This window comes from Polypterus senegalus, chromosome 16 (assembly GCF_016835505.1).
Source record: "Polypterus senegalus isolate Bchr_013 chromosome 16, ASM1683550v1, whole genome shotgun sequence".
Taxonomy (NCBI): domain Eukaryota; kingdom Metazoa; phylum Chordata; class Cladistia; order Polypteriformes; family Polypteridae; genus Polypterus; species Polypterus senegalus.
The window spans coordinates 82,367,604-82,390,281 of record NC_053169.1 but is presented as its reverse complement, the minus strand read 5'-3'; the positions used below and the strand labels follow the sequence as shown (position 1 = coordinate 82,390,281).

At 41.4% G+C, this 22,678-nt stretch overlaps 1 protein-coding gene across 1 annotated transcript; it reads left to right on the top strand.

Annotated features, from left to right (window-relative positions):
- The first annotated feature begins 8,158 nt into the window (after positions 1 to 8,158).
- Positions 8,159 to 18,697, top strand: zgc:64201 (prolyl-tRNA synthetase associated domain-containing protein 1). The gene is made up of 2 exons (XM_039738840.1): positions 8,159 to 8,347; positions 18,090 to 18,697. Exons 1-2 carry the CDS (start codon positions 8,264 to 8,266, stop codon positions 18,516 to 18,518), a joined length of 513 nt encoding a protein of 170 aa, XP_039594774.1. The 5' UTR covers positions 8,159 to 8,263; the 3' UTR covers positions 18,519 to 18,697.
- Positions 18,698 to 22,678: the final 3,981 nt, after the last annotated feature.

Sequence of the window (22,678 nt, the reverse complement as noted above, 5' to 3'; positions counted from 1 at the left end):
GTTTTAATGTTTTTAGGATTCCTGTAGATTGCTCATGTTTGGATATATTCTCCTGTTTTACCAGTCTTGATGCAGTTTTAAGTTTCCCATTTTGGATTATGGAAAAATCCAGGTGTTTCAACTTTTTATAATTTAGCAGTCATAACATTCAGCCTTTGAGTTAGCATGGCACGGTGGTGGACGGCTGGGGGTTATGCACAGCCGGGAGAGAGACCATATCTGCCTTGGGCCACGAGAGGGCAGCCGCCCTGGTCTGCATGAGGGTGTGGTGTAGCGGGTCCACAGCTCATTGTGCAAAAGCCATTCGTTTTAAATAAATGATCGCGGCTTAGCGAGGGGACGTTGGGCCATAGCGAGCCGTGGGGCGATCCGTAGGGTGTGGGCGTTTCTCACCGAGTGCACAGGTGAGGAACTGCCCACATTCGTGATTGTCTCATGGCTAATGCTGCAGCTGCTGTGGCCCTCGTCATTTAAAAAGAAGCGCGAGTCGGTTGTGAGAGGGAAAAATGGAAAAAAGAAGAGAGGAGGGAAAAAAGAACGAGATGAGGAAAAAAAGGATGAAAAAAAAAGAATGAGATCAGGAAAGAAAGGAAAGGAGAGGACGGAGGTTACAGGGAGTGAGGAAGCAGGCGGTGCGTGCGTGTGGTAAGCGTGCGATCGAGGGCAGCTGTGAGGAAGCTGGGTGTAAGGCCGTCACCCGGGTGTTTGAGTGGATGTTGCTCCCGCTGAGCGCCCATGTAGCGGGAGTGACCTGGTGAAAGCGATGAGCCACAGAAGGCCGCGGAAAGGCAGCGGAAGTCGGGAGACTTGGTGGTGGAGTCCCCATTGTGTGCGTCCTGGCCATTGGGGTAATCAAGTCTCGGGGACTGGGATGAGTGCCATACCGGAGCCAGGGACCGGGAGGTCTCCAGTCTCGAGTATGTAGAGGAGGGCAGCTGCAGAGAGCGTCTTGCCTGCTGCTAAGCCCAAACGGGATAAGCAGGTGAGACGCTAATAGAAACGATGCACCGGATTTGTTGTTGTTTTTAAGACTGCTTCCATGAGAAGATTTTAACCTCTGGTTTTTATGGATTGTTTATTTAATGAAGAACGTTTGAACTGCACTATTTATTTGAACACCTGTTTTGTTGGATTTTAAATAAAAGCACTATTCACTTTTTGCACCACCCCTTGCTCAAGTGTTTATTTGCCTTCACTGACTAGCTCACTCGATTACGTTATCAACAGTGTTGGGTTCAAGTACTTCCAAACATCAAAGGGAGTGTGGAGCCAGAACCCACATCGTCACAGAGGGCCACGGGATCCGAGCATGGAAGCTCGACCCTAATGGGGCTCGTGGCCACCACAAGAGAGCACCCAGAGGATTGTGGAGCTCTGGATGATGGCAGCACTTCCGCCACAACCGCAAGTGCTGCCGGAAGGAATTACAGAGACACCTGGAGTTCCTCCGGGTGCTCATGTAGCACTTCTGCAGCCCCAGGAAGCGCCGCTGGAAGATCGTCACAGAGCACCTGGAGCACATCCAGGTTGTTATAAAAGAGGCCGCCTCCCTTCAGTAGACGAGCCGGAGTCGGGAGGAAGAAGACGGAGCTTGGGAGGAGAGGAGTAAAGGCAGCAGAGGTGCTGAGAGGAGGAGGAGGAAGAAGAAGAAAAGAAGGGACTGAGACTGGTTGATTTAGGCATTGTGGTACTATTTATTATGTAGAATAATAAACGTGTGTGTTTTGGGACATTCAATGTCTGTCTGTGCTCAAGGGCTGTCCTTCCAACAGCACCTGTGTAATTAATTATTGTTCAAGATCAACAAATGATTCCACCATTCTCATCTGAGTTATTCCACTTAAAGTGTTATGAGACTGTCTGACTACATACACAGTCTGTTGGCTTATAAAGACCCCTCCTCAAGTACCAGGTAGCTAGTATACATGTTATGTCATGGGGGAATTGGTGACCATAGGAAAAGGCTTTACAGCACGTCTTGTGTACCTTGAAACAAACAGATCAGTGTTTGGATGCCACAGGCTATATGAGGGTCACTACAGATCAGGTACATCTCTGTTTGCTATTTATCTAATTGCAATTGCAATAAAAAACAACCTTGCATGAGACTGCCTACAGCACTGTGTGTTTCACCATTCTTTGTATGGCCGATGTAAGCAGGGTTTTTAAACAAGTCAATGTTGATAAGGCATCTAAGTTCAGATGGAATTGATTAGCATCTTTTAAATACCTGTAAAATATCTTTAATATCTCACTTAAAACACTGGCCTGCTTTAAAAGGCAATTAAATGGACCCGATGCCGAAGAAAACCAAACTTTACTGTGTCAATGACTACTGAGCAATGGCACTTACTCCCACTGATGTGTGATTTGAGAGACTGGGGCTGGGATAGTGAAAGTAGAACATTCTAGAAATAGGGGCATCAAATTAGGATCCTGGAGTGCAGCAGCCACTTTTCTTAATGATTAGCAAATTTCTACTGTCAATGTAAAAGACTATAGACTGTGCAATTTAAAGGAACCCTTAGGTTATGTGGAGAAAAAACGTACACAGACACAGGGAGAACATGTAAACTGCACGTAGACTGCAAGATTAGAATCCAGGACTATTCATAAGTGAGTTAGCAGTTCTGACCGCTGCATCACTCTAGTGTAAAGTGAAAGGAAATGAATAAGAAACTAAAATAATCATTGCTTTTTTTTTACTGCATTTGGCAACTGTCTTCAAAACAAGTCTGATATTCTCATTTGCAAAGTTAAACCTATCAGTGTGCCTTATCCAAACCCTGGCACTAATGTAGCGTGATACTGACCCAGTTCTCCGCGTTTTCTTATACCTGTTGGAAATTATTAAGTTGATTATCTACATCTCTCTATTATAAAAGAAAACCTTGAGACAAGACTATTGCCAAGAGATTTTGAAGCGGGGCTACATAGCATTAGTGTATTCGATGTATGTGCTGAGTGTGTGTTTATTTCCATCGTGACGTTTACTATTCGTTATGTGTACGTCAGTGAATGGATGGATGAGGGAGAGAGACCGCAGCCCCAACTGTTCACAATCAGTTTACTATTTAAACGACCAGGAGGGAAAGAAGAGGAGACAGAAAGACGGACAACAAACCACCATATTCTGCTATTTTTCACATCGCGCTTTGTATCCATTGTCGGAGATGGCTGGAGTGGCGACCTGGTCGGGATGCCTAGAAAGACCGGAGGAGGGCTCACGCCTTCCTCAGACCGTGTGGGGGCGACCGCCCCCGTGCCTTTGGAGCCCTGGACCTCGGCACTTCCGTCACACCTGGAAGGGCCGGGGGGAAGAAGACTGGGGACACCCGGAGTGCTTCCCAGGTACGCAGTCGGCACTTCCGCCACACGGGGGCGTCGGTGGGAGATTGTCGAGAAGTACCTGGAGCACATCCGGGTGTGTATAAAAGGGGCCGCCTTCATACGATGGCGATCGGGTAGTGGTGAGAAGTTTGGATCATTTTACCGACTTGGACCTTTGAGTCTCGTTCAGCAGAATGAACGAATCCTTTTTTGAGTTATTTCGTTCATTTTAGCAAAATATAATTAAAATGTTACCTCCCTAACACATCTACTGTTTACACAAATGTTGATCACAATAATTTTTTGTAACAGGATTATTTATTTATAAAATAACACACCCACAGATCCTCAAGAAACAGTAACAAATTCATAGTGACAGAAATTGACAGACCTTTTTTATTTATAAGAAAATGCGTTTTAGATATTTTTGATAATTTTACGATCATTTCTAAATATGATCCAACATACAACAAATGGAATTTTACGTTAGTATTTGACTGAGGTACTGAGCCGGTAAGTTGTCACGTGACAAAAGAACGAACGACTCGAAAGACTCGAGGAATGAACTGATCAATTTTGTTTCCGGCTCAGACTGCATACTAGGTTAAGCTTATGGGGCTGTCACGTGATGAACGAACAACTCGAACCCGAAGACTCGAGAGATGAACTAATCAATTCTGTTTCCGGCTCAGACTGAGTTGCTTAAGCTTATTCCAATACAGAAACTATAGGAAGTTGCGCAAATGCACATGCGCGACTGAACGAATCACCCCCACGAAACGACTCGTTCTTCCCGAGTCACATTAAAGATTCGTTCAAAATGAACGAATCGTTCAAGAACGACCCATCACTAGAGTCGGGAGTGTAGTGAACGAGGCCTCTGGAGGAGGCAGCCTGAAGAAAGAAAGAGGCGGCGTTGTTGTTGGCCAGGACTTTGGGGTTTGTGTGCACTTCAACTTGTGAATAGTTATGAATAAACGTGTGTTGGGTGACATTAATGCGTCCGCCTGTCTGTGTCCGGGCCGCCTTCCACACCAGTTTGTTTTTCATTTTGCCGGATTCAATTGACTTCAGTTCAATCATCGCCAGAGACACCGGGGTTGGACTTCATTATCCACCACACGCCGAGGAATTGTTCCATTTTTCCGGGAGATTCAAATGCATCCATTCTTTGTTGATCAGTCATCCGTATTCAGGACAGTAATATACCCGGACTCAAATTCACGATCATTTTCATTACAGTATTAATTCATTATTGTTATTTGTATTTGTTATATGTTACATGGGCAAGGGAGGGTTTGTTATTCTATATATGGTGTTTTCACATTGCTGCTTTGGTGGAGGGATATACAAGTATATATATTTTCTACGTGTGAAATTTGCATTTTTTTGTTATTGTGTTTAATACGTTTACACATCTATTTTACATATCTGTTTTGTGTGCTTGTGTTTAAACCATCGATTGAGGGGAAAATATTACTTGTTAGAGGTACGGCTTGGTATATGTAGGTTAGCCTCAGTAATTTATCCAGGCCAAAGGTCTTGGTAGTGTAGCTGCCGGCTGGGTAAGGGGTCTGCCATTACAATTTTTTCAAATCCCCCCCCACCAACCATTTTTCAACCTTGCCCACGTCAAGCACCATCACCTTCACTTCTACTTATCCCATGTTGGATATATGTACAAATAAAAATAAACCTAACAATATCAAGTGTGTGTGTGTGTGTGTTCACTTACAATGGGCTGGCACCCTGTCCAGAGATTGTTTTTGCCCTGAACGTCTTCTCTGGGTAAAAGGGTTTAGTAAATGAATATCAAGCCAGTTTAATCAAATTATTTCATAATTTCAGGACTGCATACAAAGTAGGGAAAGCAACCCAGGTAGGGAATCTCAACAGGTCCCATGCACATACACTCAGTGGCAATGACTGGGTATGGGATTTGAATCCATGACACTGGATCTGTAAGGCAGCGGCATTAACCACAGAACAACCGTGCCCCCCACCATTAAAAAAAATACACAAATTTGGAAAGAGTATTTGAAATTGGATCAGACCGCCAAGGTCCCCGCCTTCGGCCACCACCCAACTCACATTGCACCCAACCTCCTTGGCCCCTCCCATAGGTGGTGAGCCCATGGGGAGGAGGACCCACGTTACCTCTTCGGGCTGTGCCCGGCCGAGCCCCATGGGTGCAGGCCCGGCCACCAGGCGCTCGCCATCGAGCCCCACCTCCAGGCCTGGCTCCAGAGGGGGGCCCCGGTGACCCGCGTCCGGGCAAGGGAAAACGTCGTCCACAGTTTTTATTTTTCATTGGAGGTTTATTGAACCGCTCTTTGTCTCATCCCTCACCCAGGACCAGTTTGCCTTGGGTGGCCCTACCAGGGGCATAAAGCCCCGGACAACATAGCTCCTAGGATCATTGGGACACGCAAACCCCTCCACCACGATAAGGTGACGGTTCAAGGAGGGAGTTTGCCCGACCGGTCTACATGTGTTTTGTGGACTTGGAAAAGGCATTCGACCGTGTCCCTCGGGGAATCCTGTGGGGGGTGCTCCGGGAGTATGGGGTACCGGACCCCCTGATAAGAGCTGTTCGGTCTCTGTACAACCGGTGTCAGAGCTTGGTCCGCATTGCCGGCAGTAAGTCGAGCCCGTTTCCAGTGAGAGTTGGACTCCGCCAGGGCTGCCCTTTGTCACCGATTCTGTTCATAACTTTTATGGACAGAATTTCTAGGCGCAGCCAGGGTGTTGAAGGGGTCCGGTTTGGTGGACTCAGGATTGGGTCACTGCTTTTTGCAGATGATGTTGTCCTGTTTGCTTCATCAGGCCGTGATCTTCAGCTCTCTCTGGATCGGTTCGCAGCTGAGTGTGAAGCGGCTGGGATGAGAATCAGCACCTCCAAATCCGAGACCATGGTCCTCAGCCGGAAAAGGGTGGAGTGCCCTCTCAGGGTTGGGGGAGAGATCCTGCCCCAAGTGGAGGAGTTCAAGTATCTCGGGGTCTTGTTCACGAGTGAGGGAAGAATGGAGCGTGAGATCGACAGGCGGATCGGTGCGGCATCCGCAGTGATGCGGGCTCTGCATCGGTCTGTCGTGGTGAAAAAGGAGCTGAGCCGTAAGGCAAAGCTCTCAATTTACCAGTCGATCTACCTTCCTACCCTCACCTATGGTCATGAGCTATGGGTAGTGACCGAAAGAACGAGATCGCGAATACAAGCGGCTGAAATGAGTTTCCTCCGCAGGGTGTCTGGGCTTTCCCTTAAAGATAGGGTGAGAAGCTCAGTCATCCGGGAGGGGCTCAGAGTAGAGCCGCTGCTTCTCCGGATCGAGAGGAGTCAGATGAGGTGGCTCGGGCATCTGATCAGGATGCCTCCTGGACGCCTCCCTGGTGAGGTGTTCGGGCACGTCCAACCGGGAGGAGGCCCCGGGGAAGACCCAGGACACGCTGGAGGGACTATGTCTCCCGGCTGGCCTGGGAACGCCTTGGGATTCTCCCGGAAGAGCTGGAAGAAGTGGCCGGGGAGAGGGAAGTCTGGGCCTCTCTGCTTAGCTGCTGCCCCGCGACCCGACCTCGGATAAGCGGAAGAGAATGGATGGATGGATGGATGGATGGATGTATTTGAAATTGAATGTTAACATAAAAAGGTTATAGTTTTATTTTCAGTGTAACTCTATGTATAGTTCAGTCTTCCCTTGTGAACACATTTCTTAAATAATGAATATTATGCATATTTTGACAAATAGTATTTTTCAAACCTTCTTAATGCAATTCAGGTTCATAAGAGACACAGTTTAACCTGGCAGCAGGAGAATAAGAAATGATGAACTGCATGCGCGACTCTTTTCATGAACAGTACCGGAGTGGAGAGGGTCGAGTGCTTCAGATACCTGGGAATCAACATCAGGGTGACTTAATATGGTCCTCAAACATAGGCGTTCTGGTGAGAAAGACAAGGCAGCGCCTTTGGCATCTTAGACAACGTAAGAAATTCAAAGGGTCAAAGAGAGTTCTGAAATTCTTCTATCGCACAGCTGTTGAAAACACACTGGCGGGATGCATCACAGTCTGGTATGGAAACAGCTCAAAAAAGGACCACACACTGCTGAGAGCTGTGCGCTTGGCTGGGCACAGCATGGGGGTATCAGTGCCATCCTTACGGACCATATGTACAAAAACGTGCCCTACCAAGGTAGCCAAGATCATGAAGGACTCCTTTCACTGTTTGTACAACCAGTTTAAATGGTTAAGAACTGGTAGGTGTCTGTGTTGTCTCAACTCAAGAACACAAAGACTGAGAAAGTTCTGCACTTCCCAGGTGATAACAACAACCAAAGGTCATCTTGGCAGGCATTCCTCGAAATTGTAAAAAAAAGTTATTTATTTGTTTAACTATTAGTTATTGTTTAACAATTATTACACCTATTATTTGTATACGTGTTACACAATTACTTGTGTAATTGTAATTATTTTAATCTTAGCCTTTTAATTTGTATTTTTATGTACATTTTTTTATTTATTTGCATAGTGCACGGAGGTTGTTCACGGAGATGCATTTCACAATATACTGTACACCTTTGTGTGTACACGTGACAAACAAAATCAGCATTCTTAAATCTTGTTAAAAAGGCTTCTTGTCAAGTCCACCGCTAATCTTTAATCGCCAATCAACACCTTTGGGGATGTAGGAGAAAAACACGTACACACGGGGAGAATGGACAGCCTCCCACGAATAAATGGCTACTGGAGCCGTGAATCAGCAGCGCTACCCACTGCGCCCCCGTGTCACCCTCGGGTAATTTTAGCCACTCCGTTATTCCAAATAGGGCATCTGCATGCACAACTGCCACGTCGCAACCTCGCCACGAGGCGGGGGTAGCAATCAGGAAGCCACTGCACAGACACGCGCTGGGGGAGGCCGCCTCGACAGTTCACCATGTCTTCGGTAGAATTACGAAGAGAGCTGGAGGAATATCTGAAAAGCCTTGACATCGAAACCACTTGCGTGGAACATCCCGAGGTATTGAACACACAGTTTTGAAGGGTGGGGGCAACATGGCGACGGCGTATCCCAGAACGCGAGTTTGTAATGCGTGCATATAAAAAAATGCATTTTAACATTTAAAGAATGAATGCGTTTAACAGGCGGAGTGCCAGCTGGCTACACTCGTGCATTTTTAGTGCCCAGTATTGGCCAGACAATCGAAGTAAAAAGGGAGGATAGGCGTTCAAATTCATTACGTAAAACGAATTGGTATAAATTACTTACATGTTTTGAATGAGAGTTCTTGCACATGTTTATGAACACATTGCATATAATCCGGAAACCTTGATAAGCGTGAAAAACAACGTAGATCGACAACGTACATGTAACTTACACTACCGAGTTAAACCCACTCCAAACAGGGATCTGAAGCACAAAGTACTGACTCCTGCAATGTCGAGAATTAGGTTTCAGCCTTATAATTCCTTGTTTTACAATATACAAAAAGAACTATGTAAAAACTCCACCTGTTATTAAAACAAATCTCACCGTTTCGAAAGAGAGTGTAATTTTTATATGAGTACAGGTAATAGTCAGGATTCGTGTTAATAAAGTTCGCAGGAGTGGGCGGGGCAGTCACTAATACGCACAAAGACGCTGGCTGCGATACGTCTACGTGTCCGCCATATTGGGGCGGTCAAGATAAATACATGTATTAAAAGAGTCCGAGTTCTCCTGTTAAAATTAGCTGCGACATTCGTATTTCTCAACTGACTGTCACAATGTTTATATTTCTTTAATCTTGATATATGTCTGAATTTCGAAAGGCAGCTTTACAAACTACTTGGTATATTTTTTTGTAAAGCAGTTGTAACTAATAGCTAAGCTGATGGTAACAGCTTCAGTAAATAAATAATAAGAAGCTATCTAATATGTTGGCTTTTCTCCAATGAAATTGACATTGAATAATGGGGCACCTCTTCAGCTTTGACAACCGGTAAGATCATCCATCCATCCATCCATCCATTATCCAACCCGCCATATCCAAACTACAGGGTTACGGGGGGTCTGCTGGAGCCAATCCCAGCCTACACAGGGCACAAGGCAGGAAACAAACCCCAGGCAGGGCACACACACAGCCACACACCAACCACACACTAGGGACAATTTAGAAAGGTAAGATCAAGTACATCTCAAATTCCACAGAACAGTGTTAAGTAACTAGGTCACAATGTTTGAATGTTCTACATGTCTTATCTGTCCAAAATGCTTAAGGTCTGATTGAAGAGTTTATTCGTCACATACAGTTATACAGGTACAACATGAAGTGAAATGACTTTTTTTTTTTTTGGTCCATCTGTCTGTTTCACGATTACTCATTAACTACTAGGGCTAGAACATTGATCTTGGTCTTAATCGAAAGCTTATGCTGTGGTAAATTCTGGAAATTTAGTTGTAGCCAATACTTGTGGTTATGTGATTACAGAAAAGTGATTGACAAACCAAGTAATAACCATCAAAATGACAGAAAGAAAAAGAACAGCAGTGACATCTGCTGAGCATCAAGCATGTCGAAGAAGGTGATTAGGTGACAAAGAAGTAGAAAGAATAAGCAGACAAGACACTGAACCACATAGACAAGCAAGCAGTAATCATGGATACAACGTGAAATGTTCTGGAGATTGTAAAAATGGCCACTTTACTGATGGCCAGAAAACATCACTATAAGAACCACCGTCCCCATGTTCAGAATTCATTATCAAGTGTTAGTATTGTGTTTATTGAACAATGAGCCTTATTAAATATAAAGAACAGTAAAGTGATTGTAAAACCAAGTGATAACTGCCATAATGGCAGAAAGTGAGAGAGAGGTGACGTAAGTGAGCATCAAGCAAATTGAAAAAGGTAATTAAGTGACGAAGAAACAGTAACGCAAGACTCCGAATCACATTGACAAGCAAGAAGTAATCCTTAATATGGAGCAGTTGAGCAGCAAACATGACGGCTGATTGCCTTGCAAAGCCATGTCCAGGGTCCAGGATGCAAGAATGAGAAAGAGGCCTCATTTTATTTTTTTGCATTTTATTTTAGAACCAACCAGTCCATGTGTTTTACTGGTAAATAAAAGTTTGGTATCTTACTTACACATTAAAATATCATGACGACATTAAGTCTTATCAAAAATTAATTGGTTTTATTTTTTGGAAACAAGCAATGGCTCGGTTTGGCAGTGATACATTTTCAGAAGTAAAGGTATGACTTGCTTTAGAGATGGTAATCTGGTTACATTATTTGTGCTCTTATAATGACATAATCAATGAGGATACACAGCTCCAGTAGCAATTTATACTACTTTTGTAACTAAGTGTGTAAAAGATTAACTGCTCAAGGGTCCCAGCTACATATAAGGGATGCAGACTTGCAGGAGTAGGATCATCCTTCATGTTTAGCGTGTGCAGAAGAAGAAAGACTGATGTGTGGAAATTCAACACATTTTCAATCCTCTTCAGATGAACACTTAAAGCAAATAGTGGAATAAAGGCGTGTTGTGTGTTGGACTTTGGCTCAGTGTCTGTTGTGTCTGGGGTTTGGGGGGCTGTATGCCCCCTGGTGGCCATAAGGTTCAGCACTGAAGATATACTTGTATGCTTGATCACATGGTGAATGCGGTCAACTTGGAAGCTTTACATTTCAAAAGCTTATGACTGTTTCAAAATAAAAGTAATGTACATTTTTATCATTTTGTCTTGTAGTACTAGGGTGTTGTACCGTGTTAGCCATTATGAATGTAGTAAGAAGTCAAGCAAAATGACACCTTTTATTACAATTTACCTGAAGAAGGGGCCTGAGTTGCCTCGAATGCTTGCATATTGTAATCTTTTTAGTTGGCCAATAAGAAAAATGTAATTTTGCTTGACTTCTCACTATTATTTTGATCTAAGTGGGTACACAATATTACTGTTAAAGCAAAAATATAGTTTGGTCATAATTTTTGTTCATATTTCAGAGCATCCTAAAGTAAATGTGAAATTCTCATCACAGACAGTAAGCCATTAAATTCTGTACTTGGTTAATACTTTCCAACAAAACCATAGAGTATTGCACAATAAATTGGACATAAGAAAGATTTCCAGATATTCAAGTGGAATGTTTACTTAACTATTTATACATATATACATATTTATACATATATATATATATACATATTTATACATATATATATATAGCAGAATACCCGAGCTTCGCAGCGGAGAAGCAGTGTGTTAAAGAAGTTATGAAAAAGAAAAGCAAACATTTTAAAAATAACGTAAGATGATTGTTAATGTAATTGTTTTGTCATTGATATGAGTGTTGTTGTCATATCTATCTATTTATATATATCTGTATATATATATATCTGTATATATCTGTATATATATATATATATATATATATATAGCAAAATACCTGCGATTGGCAGAGAGAAGTAAAAAGAAAAGGAAACATTTTAATAATAACGTAACATGATTGACAATGTAATTGTTTTGTCATTGTCATGAGTGTTGCTGGCATATATATATAAATATATATATATATATATACATCTATACAGATATATATACACAGTTATATATATATACATATACACACATACTGTATATATACATACTGTATATACACATATACATATCTACATATATACTGTATATACACATTTATATATACAAATCTACATATATATATCCACATATATATATATATATTAGGGTGGGACTCGATTAAAAAATTAATCCAATTAATTAGAGGCTGTGTAAGAATTAATCTTGATTAATCGTATGTAATCGCACGTAAATTTGCCCCAAATCGCAAATGTTTTTTTTTAATTTAAAAGGTTTTAGTGGGCGACAGAATCAAATAATAGACATGTACATGAATATTGTAAACTGAAGCTGTTTTAATTTCTGAAAAAAAGCCTTTAAACTGCATTTGAATTCAAAACAGAAACAAAAATATCATCCCTGGTTAAAATTGGGCAGACTTAAAAATAAAGTGGTAGTTTAAGTACTTTAAGTAGATTTTCAGAATAGTATTGTCTTTAAATAATAATAACCAAAATTTCAACATAAAGTGCAGTTTTTCTTCTTAAAAAATAAGTCAGAAACATAAAAGGTAATTTGACCAACTTAATCTTTAAACTCTGAGTAACCTTAGCCAAAATTATTTTGTACATTAGGCTAAAACAGTGTGATCATTGAACATTTTGTAATTAGATGTAATTAGAATTACTAACGGTCACGGAAGTCCAATGATCCCCAGTAAGAGCCACAAAGTCCGCTTTCTGTAATGCATCTAATTTTGCTTGCTTTTCAGTGTGCACAAAACCATGCTTTTATCAAGGCTTAGCTCGGGTAGTCGAAATGATCAGTCGTAGGAACGCGCTTTATTCCGACTCTAACATTTTTGTAGCTGTGATGTGTGCATCAGTGTAATGGATGTACCAGGAAATGATGCATTGACAAAAGTTCCGTTTGCTTGGAATTGAAAGTGTGATTAAATGCTTTTTTTTTAACGCGTTATGGAGTACATGCATCGAAGCTTCTCAGCTGTGCTTGTGCTAATAAAGGGAAACATTTTAAAAATAACGTAACATGATTCTGCGTTAACCGAATATTTTTCCATACGTCCCAAACCAAGGAGATGCGAAGGTAAAATGAATCAGTAGCGTACATAGTCAGTACATCCCTCTCGGGAATCGAACCTCGAATGTCGGCATTAGAGGCTTAAGACTCTACAATTGAGCCACAGCATGTGGCTTGTCTATCAGAGTATGTACTGTAGATAGGGATATATATATACATTTAAATATATACCCGCGTATCGCAGTGGAGAAGTAGAAGTTATGAAAAAGAAAAGGGAACATTTTAAAAATAACGTAACATGATTGTCAATATACAGTAATTGTTTTGTGAGTGTTATTGAATGTTGCTGTCATCAAGGATTTGATTATCATTATTTCTTTCAATCAGGTCGTATTTGTACGATGTGTTGTGTTCAAGTTACATTCCGTGTTTGTCAATCGTTGTAAAGATGACAGGTTTCATTCATCGATTAGTTTCTTACTGCATCAATAAACAGCTCGTCTTCTTCTTTATCTGAGACCTGACACACTGCATGCACAGGTTTTTTACACTGTCTTCCTTTAGCGGGACATTGACTTTTTCCACCGTGTGCTTTGTTTCCACAGTAGCTGCATTTATGAATATGCTTATCAGGCGCTTCATATTTTTGCTGCCTTTTCAATTGTGTAATTCGGTTTTGTTCAGCTCTTTGGAACTGTTGCTTTTATCTGTGCACTGCGTCAGTTCCGTGAGCCACTCGGTGTACTTGCATCGAAGGTTCCCAGCTGTGCTGGTGCCATCTCGTGCTATGTCCATAGCTGTATTTAATGTTACCTTAGTCCTGGCACTTAAAACTTTCTCTCGCAGTTTCGCTGAGTTTGTGTCAAACACCACCCTGACCATCTCATCTTCCTCTCCATAAGCACAGTCCTTCACCCGTGAATATTTACCCGTGGCAGTTTGCTATTGGATTGCCGCTGACGGACGGCCTTCTATGGGCAGGCACTAAATTACAAACGCCAGCGGCAGCCTGTCTATGAACTTAATTTAAAGTGTAGGTTTACATCGTGCTTTGTTTCCGAAGTAGCAGAACTCGCTTCTTATTGTTTCGCTGCCTTCTCAATTATATAATGCATGTTTTCTTGAGCGCATTTTTGAGGTCTTCCTGGTTTTCTATGTACTGCGTGATTACGTGGGAGGCGTGATGATGTCACACGAAACTCCCCCCCACGGCGTTGAAGCTCATCTCCATTACAGTAAATGGAGAAAAACTGCTTCCAGTTATGACCATTACGCGTAGAATTTCGATATAAAACCTGCCCAACTTTTGTAAGGAAGCTGTAAGGAATCAACCTGCCAAATTTCAGCCTTCCACCCACACGGGAAGTTGGAGAATTGGTGATGAATGAGTGAGTGAGTGAGTGAGTGAGTGAGGGCTTTGCCTTTTATTAGTATAGATATTTATGCACTGTTGTATTGCTCAGCTTTATAGGAAGTACAGTAAATACTCATAAAATACACATCCAAGTGACTTCCTCAGTCTCAGTTGACTGCAGGTTTCTCCAACCTTATAAACAGTACCTTGGCCTAATGACCAAACTAGCACCATTGACTAACAGTGGGTCGTGTGATCAATGATATGCAAATTGTCCATTGATCAATGGCCATGAGTAGCATTCACAGAGAGTTGGGGAATGGCTGCAATCACCACATTGTAAGATGGTGAAAGATGTACCCTAAGGCCCCCTCCTCGGTTCAGCCTCTTTCACTCCTCGCTCAAACTAGCGTTCCTCCCTGTCCAGGATGTGCACATCTTCATCACTGAATGAGTGACCACTGTCCTGTAGATGTAAATAGACTGCGGAGTCCTGGCCTGACGAGGTAGCTCTTCTGTGTTGTGCCATCCGCTTCGTCAGTGGGTGTTTGGTTTCCCCGATGTATGATTCATGGCAATCCTCTTGGCACTTAACTGTGTAAACTATATTACTCTGTCTGTGCCGGGGCACCCGATCCTTGGGGTGAACCAATTTTTGCCGTATCGTGTTTTGGGGTTTGAATAAACGGGGCGAACGCACAAAAATGTTGCGTACGAACGTTTCCATGCTCAAATCTCGATGTATAACAACTAAACTTGGCGTAAAGCCACACACATTTTCACAGTAGCTCATACCTTGTCGTACGCAAGTTCTCCGCTCGGTTTTGCAGACTGGTGGCACCCAGCGTCAAAGCAGTGCTACTGTTCCTGTGTGGTTTCCCCTGTCTTGTTTAGATCCACATCCCTGACGTGGCTTTATAAATACACTGAAATTAACCTCATATTGTTTGTTAGTTCAAAGCATCGGATTGTAATTAACCTGTAACAATATAATGGTTCACAGAATGGTCAAACTATTCTAAATACAATGGCTTCTTTCAGCTTCTCTCGTTACGGGTTGCCACATCGGATCATCTTTTTCCATATTACTCTCACTGCACCACTCAGAGTATTTATATCACTGTATCCGAGTGTGAATCACAGATGTACAGCTGCTGATCGGAAAGAGAATTATCGGTATACAGCATCAAGCACACGCTGCCTCAGCCATTCGCTATTTGAATGCTCTCACACGGCAAACGCTTCAGAGCCTTTCCTCGGAGTTCAGAAACAGTTTCATCACAAGAACTATAAATGTACTCAATCAGTCCATCAAGTGCTCCTTGTAGAACTGTTTGTACTTATAAGTACAATCACCTCACTGTAAACTTGCACTACAGTTATAATATTGTACAACCTGAGCCACCTTATAAAGCATGTATTTACATATGATGACGATATCATTTTTAAGGTGAAATGCAGCAAAATATGTTTATTATATTATACAGATAAAACTTTAACTTCATTTAAATAATCTAAATTGTTAATAATTAAACATCAGGACACGGTGCCACAGCGCTAGCGAGGAACTTGAGCTTTGTTCACGGTTTGTTCCTGCCTCGCACTGTTTTCTTGCTGGGCTGGCATGACACTGGAAGGATAGATGGATAGAATAATTAAACACGTACTACGAAGATATTTCAATGTTCCTTAAAAGTTTTGAAAAATCTGCGTTCTAAGCTCAGATGGCTTAACATCTATTACAGAGCTGATTGTGTGGCGATTGGGTATTTGGAGAAAGAAAAGGAAGGACAGGAATTGGAGGTTAGTACATTTAAAAGAGACAGTACTGCTATAATAAAATATTTCATCGAAGGCCACGCACTCCGCAGCAAGGATCTTGCGTGAGGCAGGAACAATCACTGTGCCACCATGTTCCCATGTTTAATAACGTGCTTTAACTCCTATCATCATGAAAATGATATCAAGTATACATCTCAGTATTTTAACTATTCAGTGCTGTAATATCACAAATATAATGGATTCTGTGTCCAGTCGGAGGAGCCCGGAAGCACATAGTGATTCACACACATAGAGCACACAGAAGATCAAATACAAAACAAAACATTTAACGTGTTACTTTAGTTATGATGGGATTTGAGAAACTAGTAAATTAAATGATTTTAAGATTAAGTGTATGATGTTCTACTTTAATGACAAAATAAACTACGTGATTAAAGTGGAAATTTCGAGATTGAAGTTGACATTTCGTGCTTTTTGCCCACTACGATTTTTTTTCTAAGTACCGTAATAAGGTTTCATATGACACTCAGACGGTGGGCTACGACTCGCCTTTTCACGGCGACTTTGATATCTGACAACTTCCTTTTAATTTTGGGCACTGTGCGACTTTGTGAACTTGAGCTTTCGAGTTTCTCCGACACTCTGTGTCACTCGATCGACTTCCTTTTGTTGCTTATAACACTGTTTAAACCAACAAATAGTACGTTTTTCCTTGCCTCCACTTGGTATTCACTGAAATTCTTCTATTTTCCCCCATGCTTTTGCCATTGCCTTTTCACAGAAGGCTGTTGAGTTGGAGTGGGGCAGCAGGCGTGTGCACGTGCGTTGCTTTACACACTGACCGGGATTTATGGAGCGGAAGAATGTGGAAGTTGGCGTTCGCACAGATTTATGCATCTGGATTTTTTTGTACGTAAGCACATTTCTGCTTTTGTCCGTATGCCATGTTATAGTGTGAATTCTACGAATAGCGTTATGCATGAGGCCCCTGGTGTTTTGAAAAAATGCGTCTCAGCTGTTCCGATGCTCCTGACACATAAGGGATCACCAAAGGTTCTCGCTTAGGCAGCGGTTGTCCTTCCTCTCTTCTGGATTGTTTAGAGTCAACTGAGACTGAGGAAGTCAGTTGGATGAGTGATGAAATGTATCGGGGGGGGAAACTAATGTCCAGATGAACAGAATCAGCTTTCTAGAATTTCCTTACCTGGATTATTGAGCGTGCATTGAGACACTCATAAAATACAGTTCTGAAGCCCACTTAATCTGATTCAGGGTCTCCTTTGGCAGCACTGGTTGTAGGGCTCCCACCTGTACACACCGGAGTACTTGACAGAAATGCGGAGAATGTAGTGTATGTACTCCGATGGAAAATCAAAACACAGAATGTACACCCAGGGTGCCCGATCTGTGAGTCGGCGATGCCAGTTGCTATCCATTGTCAGCACCTGCTTAGTCCTGAACACGGTAACAGGGGGGCACTGGAGCCAATCCCAGCTAACACAGCCTGCAAGGCAGGAACAGACCAGTGTTTCCTGCTATTCATTATGCCAACCGTTATATGAAATGCATTTGTTAAAATTAGTATACGGCTTATGAATGTCACAATGACGTTAACCTTGGAATTGTCAGCAAGTAGTGCACTCTACCTGGATATTGAACTTGTTGTTGAAAAGCTTCAAATCACCGGTCTCTTGTAGGACGATGGATGAGCAGACCACATTTCCTTTGTCCTCTTCTCTTTATTTTACACCCCTGTGTTCAGCCCTTATTGTTTAAACAGGTTGCTCGTATTGCAGATGTGTCAACGGGGTCTTTTCTCTTCTTTCTCTTTTCCAAACCGGTGGACATTGCAATTATTGCATAAAATGAAAAATGTTTGCAAACTGGTGCTAAACTGTTTGCATAGCTGAATGGTAAGATTAACACAGCACAATACATTTTGTGAACCTCAACCTGCTAAACGATATATGTATATGGTTTTTATAGTTATTTTAAAGGAAAATGAACATTTTTTGTATTTTAGGTATTTACTGTTGAAGAAATGATGCCCCATTTGCAGCACGTAAGTGGCACTGTCAGCAAAAATCTTTTTCTCAAAGACAAAAAAAAGAAAGGCCTTTGGCTCGTCACAGCCCGGCATGACAGACAAGTCAATCTTAATGACCTGGCAAAAAAACTCGGAGTGGGAAGTGGAAACCTAAGATTTGCCGAAGAAGCAGCCATGCTGGAGAAGCTGCAGGTTGGCCAGGGCTGTGCCACTCCGCTTGCTCTGCTTTTTGACAAACAGAAGGATGTCAGATTCGTCTTAGACAGCAGCTTGGTTAACGGAGACTATGAACTAATTTATTTTCATCCAATGACTAATTCCGCGTCAACGGGGTTAAGACCTGGAGACTTTATGAAGTTTTTAAAGGAAACTGGGCATGAACCCATACTGCAGAGCTTTGAGTAAGTCAGCCCTCCTGGGAGTACTCGTCAGTTTGTGTCCTCCTGAGCTGGCTTCATTTTCTCCTTCACGTCTCCATCTTGTTTAGTCCAGCTTGCTTTTTTATGATTTAAAAAGAAGACTGATTATAGTTGGAAACTATTCTTGATGAATCTATTAAAAAAAAATCTTGGATTTATCATTTATGGAATTGATTTCTTTTTGTATTTTAAAGTAGAGTGATTGTTGCCAAACACTGTTATTTCATCAGCTAATAATACATACTGTACATATTTGGTTTGATAATGCAAGGTATGGAATAATCGTCTTTGTCAGTTATTGGCATACTGATTTTGTCTTTAAGAGTATTCCAGTAGGGTGTAGTTTAACCTTTAGGACAGGAGTAGTCAATTATTATTTAAGGAGGTCCGGATAGAGAAAATTTCCTCATGTGTACAGGTCCGCAGCATCATCATGTTTAAGTTGCATTATAATTTTTACATTACAATTAATTTATATATTTTGAAGTAGCACTGCCATTGTATCAACATCTGCACTGTGTGAAGTCAGTGACTCAAATGAAACGAAGAAAGTTCAAAGCCATTTCAACAATATTTATTTTCAGTGCAACTCTGGACTCTGGAGGGCTACATACAATAAAATAAGAAAAAATAAATAACAGTAAAAGCAAGGTAACTTTGACATTCAACTGAGAATTAGATATAAGTACTTTCATAATAATAATAAGTTTTAACGTTTCAACAAAAATAAAAAAGACTTGGCCACATATAACAATAAAATATAAGAGTTTTTAATATGTGCACAAGAACAGGCATAACCAGTTTCACAGTTAATCTGAACCACTTTAAATAACTGAACGTATCTTCCCCTCGTATCCCACTGCCTACTTTCTCTTGTTCAGCGAGAGAAGGGAGCTCTTGCTTGGTCGGCCAGGATTTTAAATCTGGGCTGGAATGGCGTCAGTGCCATCCTCATGCATGTGTGAAGATTGCCATCGCTGAATGTTTTTTTGCGACGTCCCAAAATCCACGCATCTCTGAGGGAAGACTCGCTAGCGAGTTGTTGGCCATTAAATGAATGTGTTAAAATCCTCGTTGACCGATTGTTAGTTGGCTTTAAGATCGCTTGTTTTCTGTAGCCTAACTGGTGAATTTAGTGGGTAACTTTTCTCAAATGTCATTTTGTGCTTAGTTTCATAGTAGTGTTTCACATTTCCGCTTTTAAGCACTGCCACCGTCTCAGAGCAGATGAGACACAGCAGTTTCAAGCTTCCTACGGGAAGTATGAACACAAAACGTTATTCCGGATTAAAAGCCCTGTTTTCAGTGTCAAGCTTCCGCCGTTTAGCAAAAGCCATGGCACATTGACTATTTCGTCGCTTTTCCCTCTCTTGTCTTCTCACTCCTGTATATTTTTCTCTCCATTTCACTGCCGCGGCCACTATGGAGGAATATTTCGGACAAAATGAAATAAATAAATAAATGCGTAAATAAATAAAAGTACTGTGAAATGTGTGCATAAGTAAATAAATGTGTCATGAAATGAGAGCATAAATAAATAAATGTGTCACGAAATATGTTTTTCGTTGCTTATTTATTTATTTCATTTGTCGTAACATTCCTGCAAACCGTCATGAAATACGACTTGAAATAAAACTGTCACTTTCACTCGTCAAAGTTGAGAGGGCGGTCCCTAACACGCCCTCTAGTTACTGATTGGTGAATCGATAGCACAAGAATTAATTAGAAAAATGCTTACTACTGCCGATGAAATGGATTCTGCCGAAGATATTACGTATTTTAAAGAGAGAATTGAAGATTTATCGGAAGAAATGACAATGTTGGCGGCCCTTTTAGAACTGAGTATTTGACCCTTGTTTTACGAGTATAAAGTCAGTTGCATATTCGCAGCTACTTTTTCAAACAACTGTACAGCTCTGATCAGTTGTAAAATTGTTCAGTTCAAAATATTAGTTGGAGCTGCTTTGGGCATTCCATGTCAAAGTACCTGCACTAATAGGGCCGTTGCAGCTTACCGTATATCAAACTGGCTCATTCGCCTTGTGATCGTCTTCTCCGATACACCATTTAGATCTGCAATCTGTCGTACTTTTAAACCGCATAACAGAAGGTGTTCTATTGACTCAGCTGGAATGTCAAAGGATGGACGTCCAGAGCAGGGAACTGCATCACCTCAACTGGAGTGTAGTCGAGTCCGTTCCACTTGTTCTTCGATAATTTCAAAAATAGTTTCATCTATATCGGAGTCTAAAAGGGCCGCCAACATTGTAATTTCTTCCGATAAATCTTCAATTCTCTCTCTGAAATACGTAATATCTTCGGCAGAATCCATTTCATCGGCAGTAGTAAGCATTTTTCTAATTAGTCCGTGTGCTATCGATTCACCAATCAGTAACTAGAGGGCGTGTTAGAGCCCACCCTCTCAACTTTGACGAGTGAAAGTGACAGTTTTATTTCAAGCCGTATTTCATGACGGTTTGCAGGAATGTTACGGACAAAATGAAATAAATAAATAAGCAACGAAAAACATTTTGTGACACATTTATTTATTTATGCTGTCATTTCATGACATATTTGTTTATTAAGGCTCTCATTTCATGACACATTTATTTATTTATGCTCACATTTCACAGTACTTTTATTTATTTACGCATTTATTTATTTATTTCATTTTGTCCGAAATATTCCTCCATAGGCCACAAGAGTGCCAGCTGTTTTCACTCAGAATGAAGGTTTTCCGCTCCTCTATTCAGTGAAGACCCGCCCTACTCTGCCTGTGATTGGCTGACATTCTTGCCTTCACTTTGAGCAATATCAGTCTTCATGCTTAAACCCGACCAACTCGAACTCATAGACATAGAATCAGAAATAGAAACCAGATCCCGGGAGATTACGTTTCATAGGTAAGGCTGAACAATTGTTTTGGTTATATTTGGCCATTTGAAATTTCCGTTTTATAATCTTTACTTTAGCTACACCAGGTTAAGATAGCAAAGCTATGCATTTATGTGCTCAAGTGAGCCTCTAAACAACGTTTTGGCTAAACGTATTTAGTCACTAACTATGTAGATTGTTGTTAGCTGTTAACATTTCTCAAACTTGACGATGTTTTTTCTCAAGGAGCACATTGAGGAAACACAGTTTGAAATTGACAACCTTCATTTTATGCTCTTGTCTTTAGTTGTGTCTGTCTTCCACAAACTAAGGCTGCACCACATTGCCAGACTGAATACTCTCAAATTACAGGATCTGAGTGAGTGAGAGGGAGTGTAAGGCTGGAGATCAGTGAGGTTGTGGGGAGCTTTAAATGTTAAGAGCGGTATTTTGTATTCTATTCTGTAGTTAACAGGGAGCCAAGTTGAGAGAGAATAGGTGTAATATGTTCAGTGGATTTAGAACAGCAGGTTATTATCCTGGCAGCAGAATTTTGAAGAAGTTGTAAGCGATGGATACGTTTTTGTGGGATTCCACATAGAATAGCATTACAGTAATCTATACGTGAGGGGACACGGACATTAACCAATACTTCAGTACTGTGTTGCGTGAGAACAGGACGAAGTCTAGAAATGTTTTGGAGATGGAAGAAAGCAGTTAGAGAAATGTTACTTATATGGGAGGAATTATTTAATAATAATATTATTATTAGTTAATAATTGCGATTATTAGTGTATAAGTGGATATGAATAACTGCATTTAAACGATTCGCCTTTATCTGTTGTATGTAAACGATACTGTTTAAAACGTTATTGTTTTTTCATCAGAAAACACGGTTTCCACGTCTACCTGTATTATTTTAAATGGCACTTTTGCCACTCGCAATATGGTGAATGCGCTTGAACCCACAAGTACTGGCCAATCAGAGACTTTCACTGAGTTTCGGTGTAGAAACCAGAGACATATATGGATAGACGCCGCATTCACTGTGTTGCCCAGTCGACACGATACGTCAGCGCGTCCGCCCTATTGCGAGTGGTAAAAGTGCCATTTAAACTAATACAGGTAGACGTGGAAACCGGGTTTTCTGATGAAAAAACAATAACGTTTAAAACAGTATAATTTACATACAATAGATTTTGGCGAATCGTTTAATACAATTTATACACTAATAATGGCAATATTATTAAATAATTCCTCACGTATAAGTAA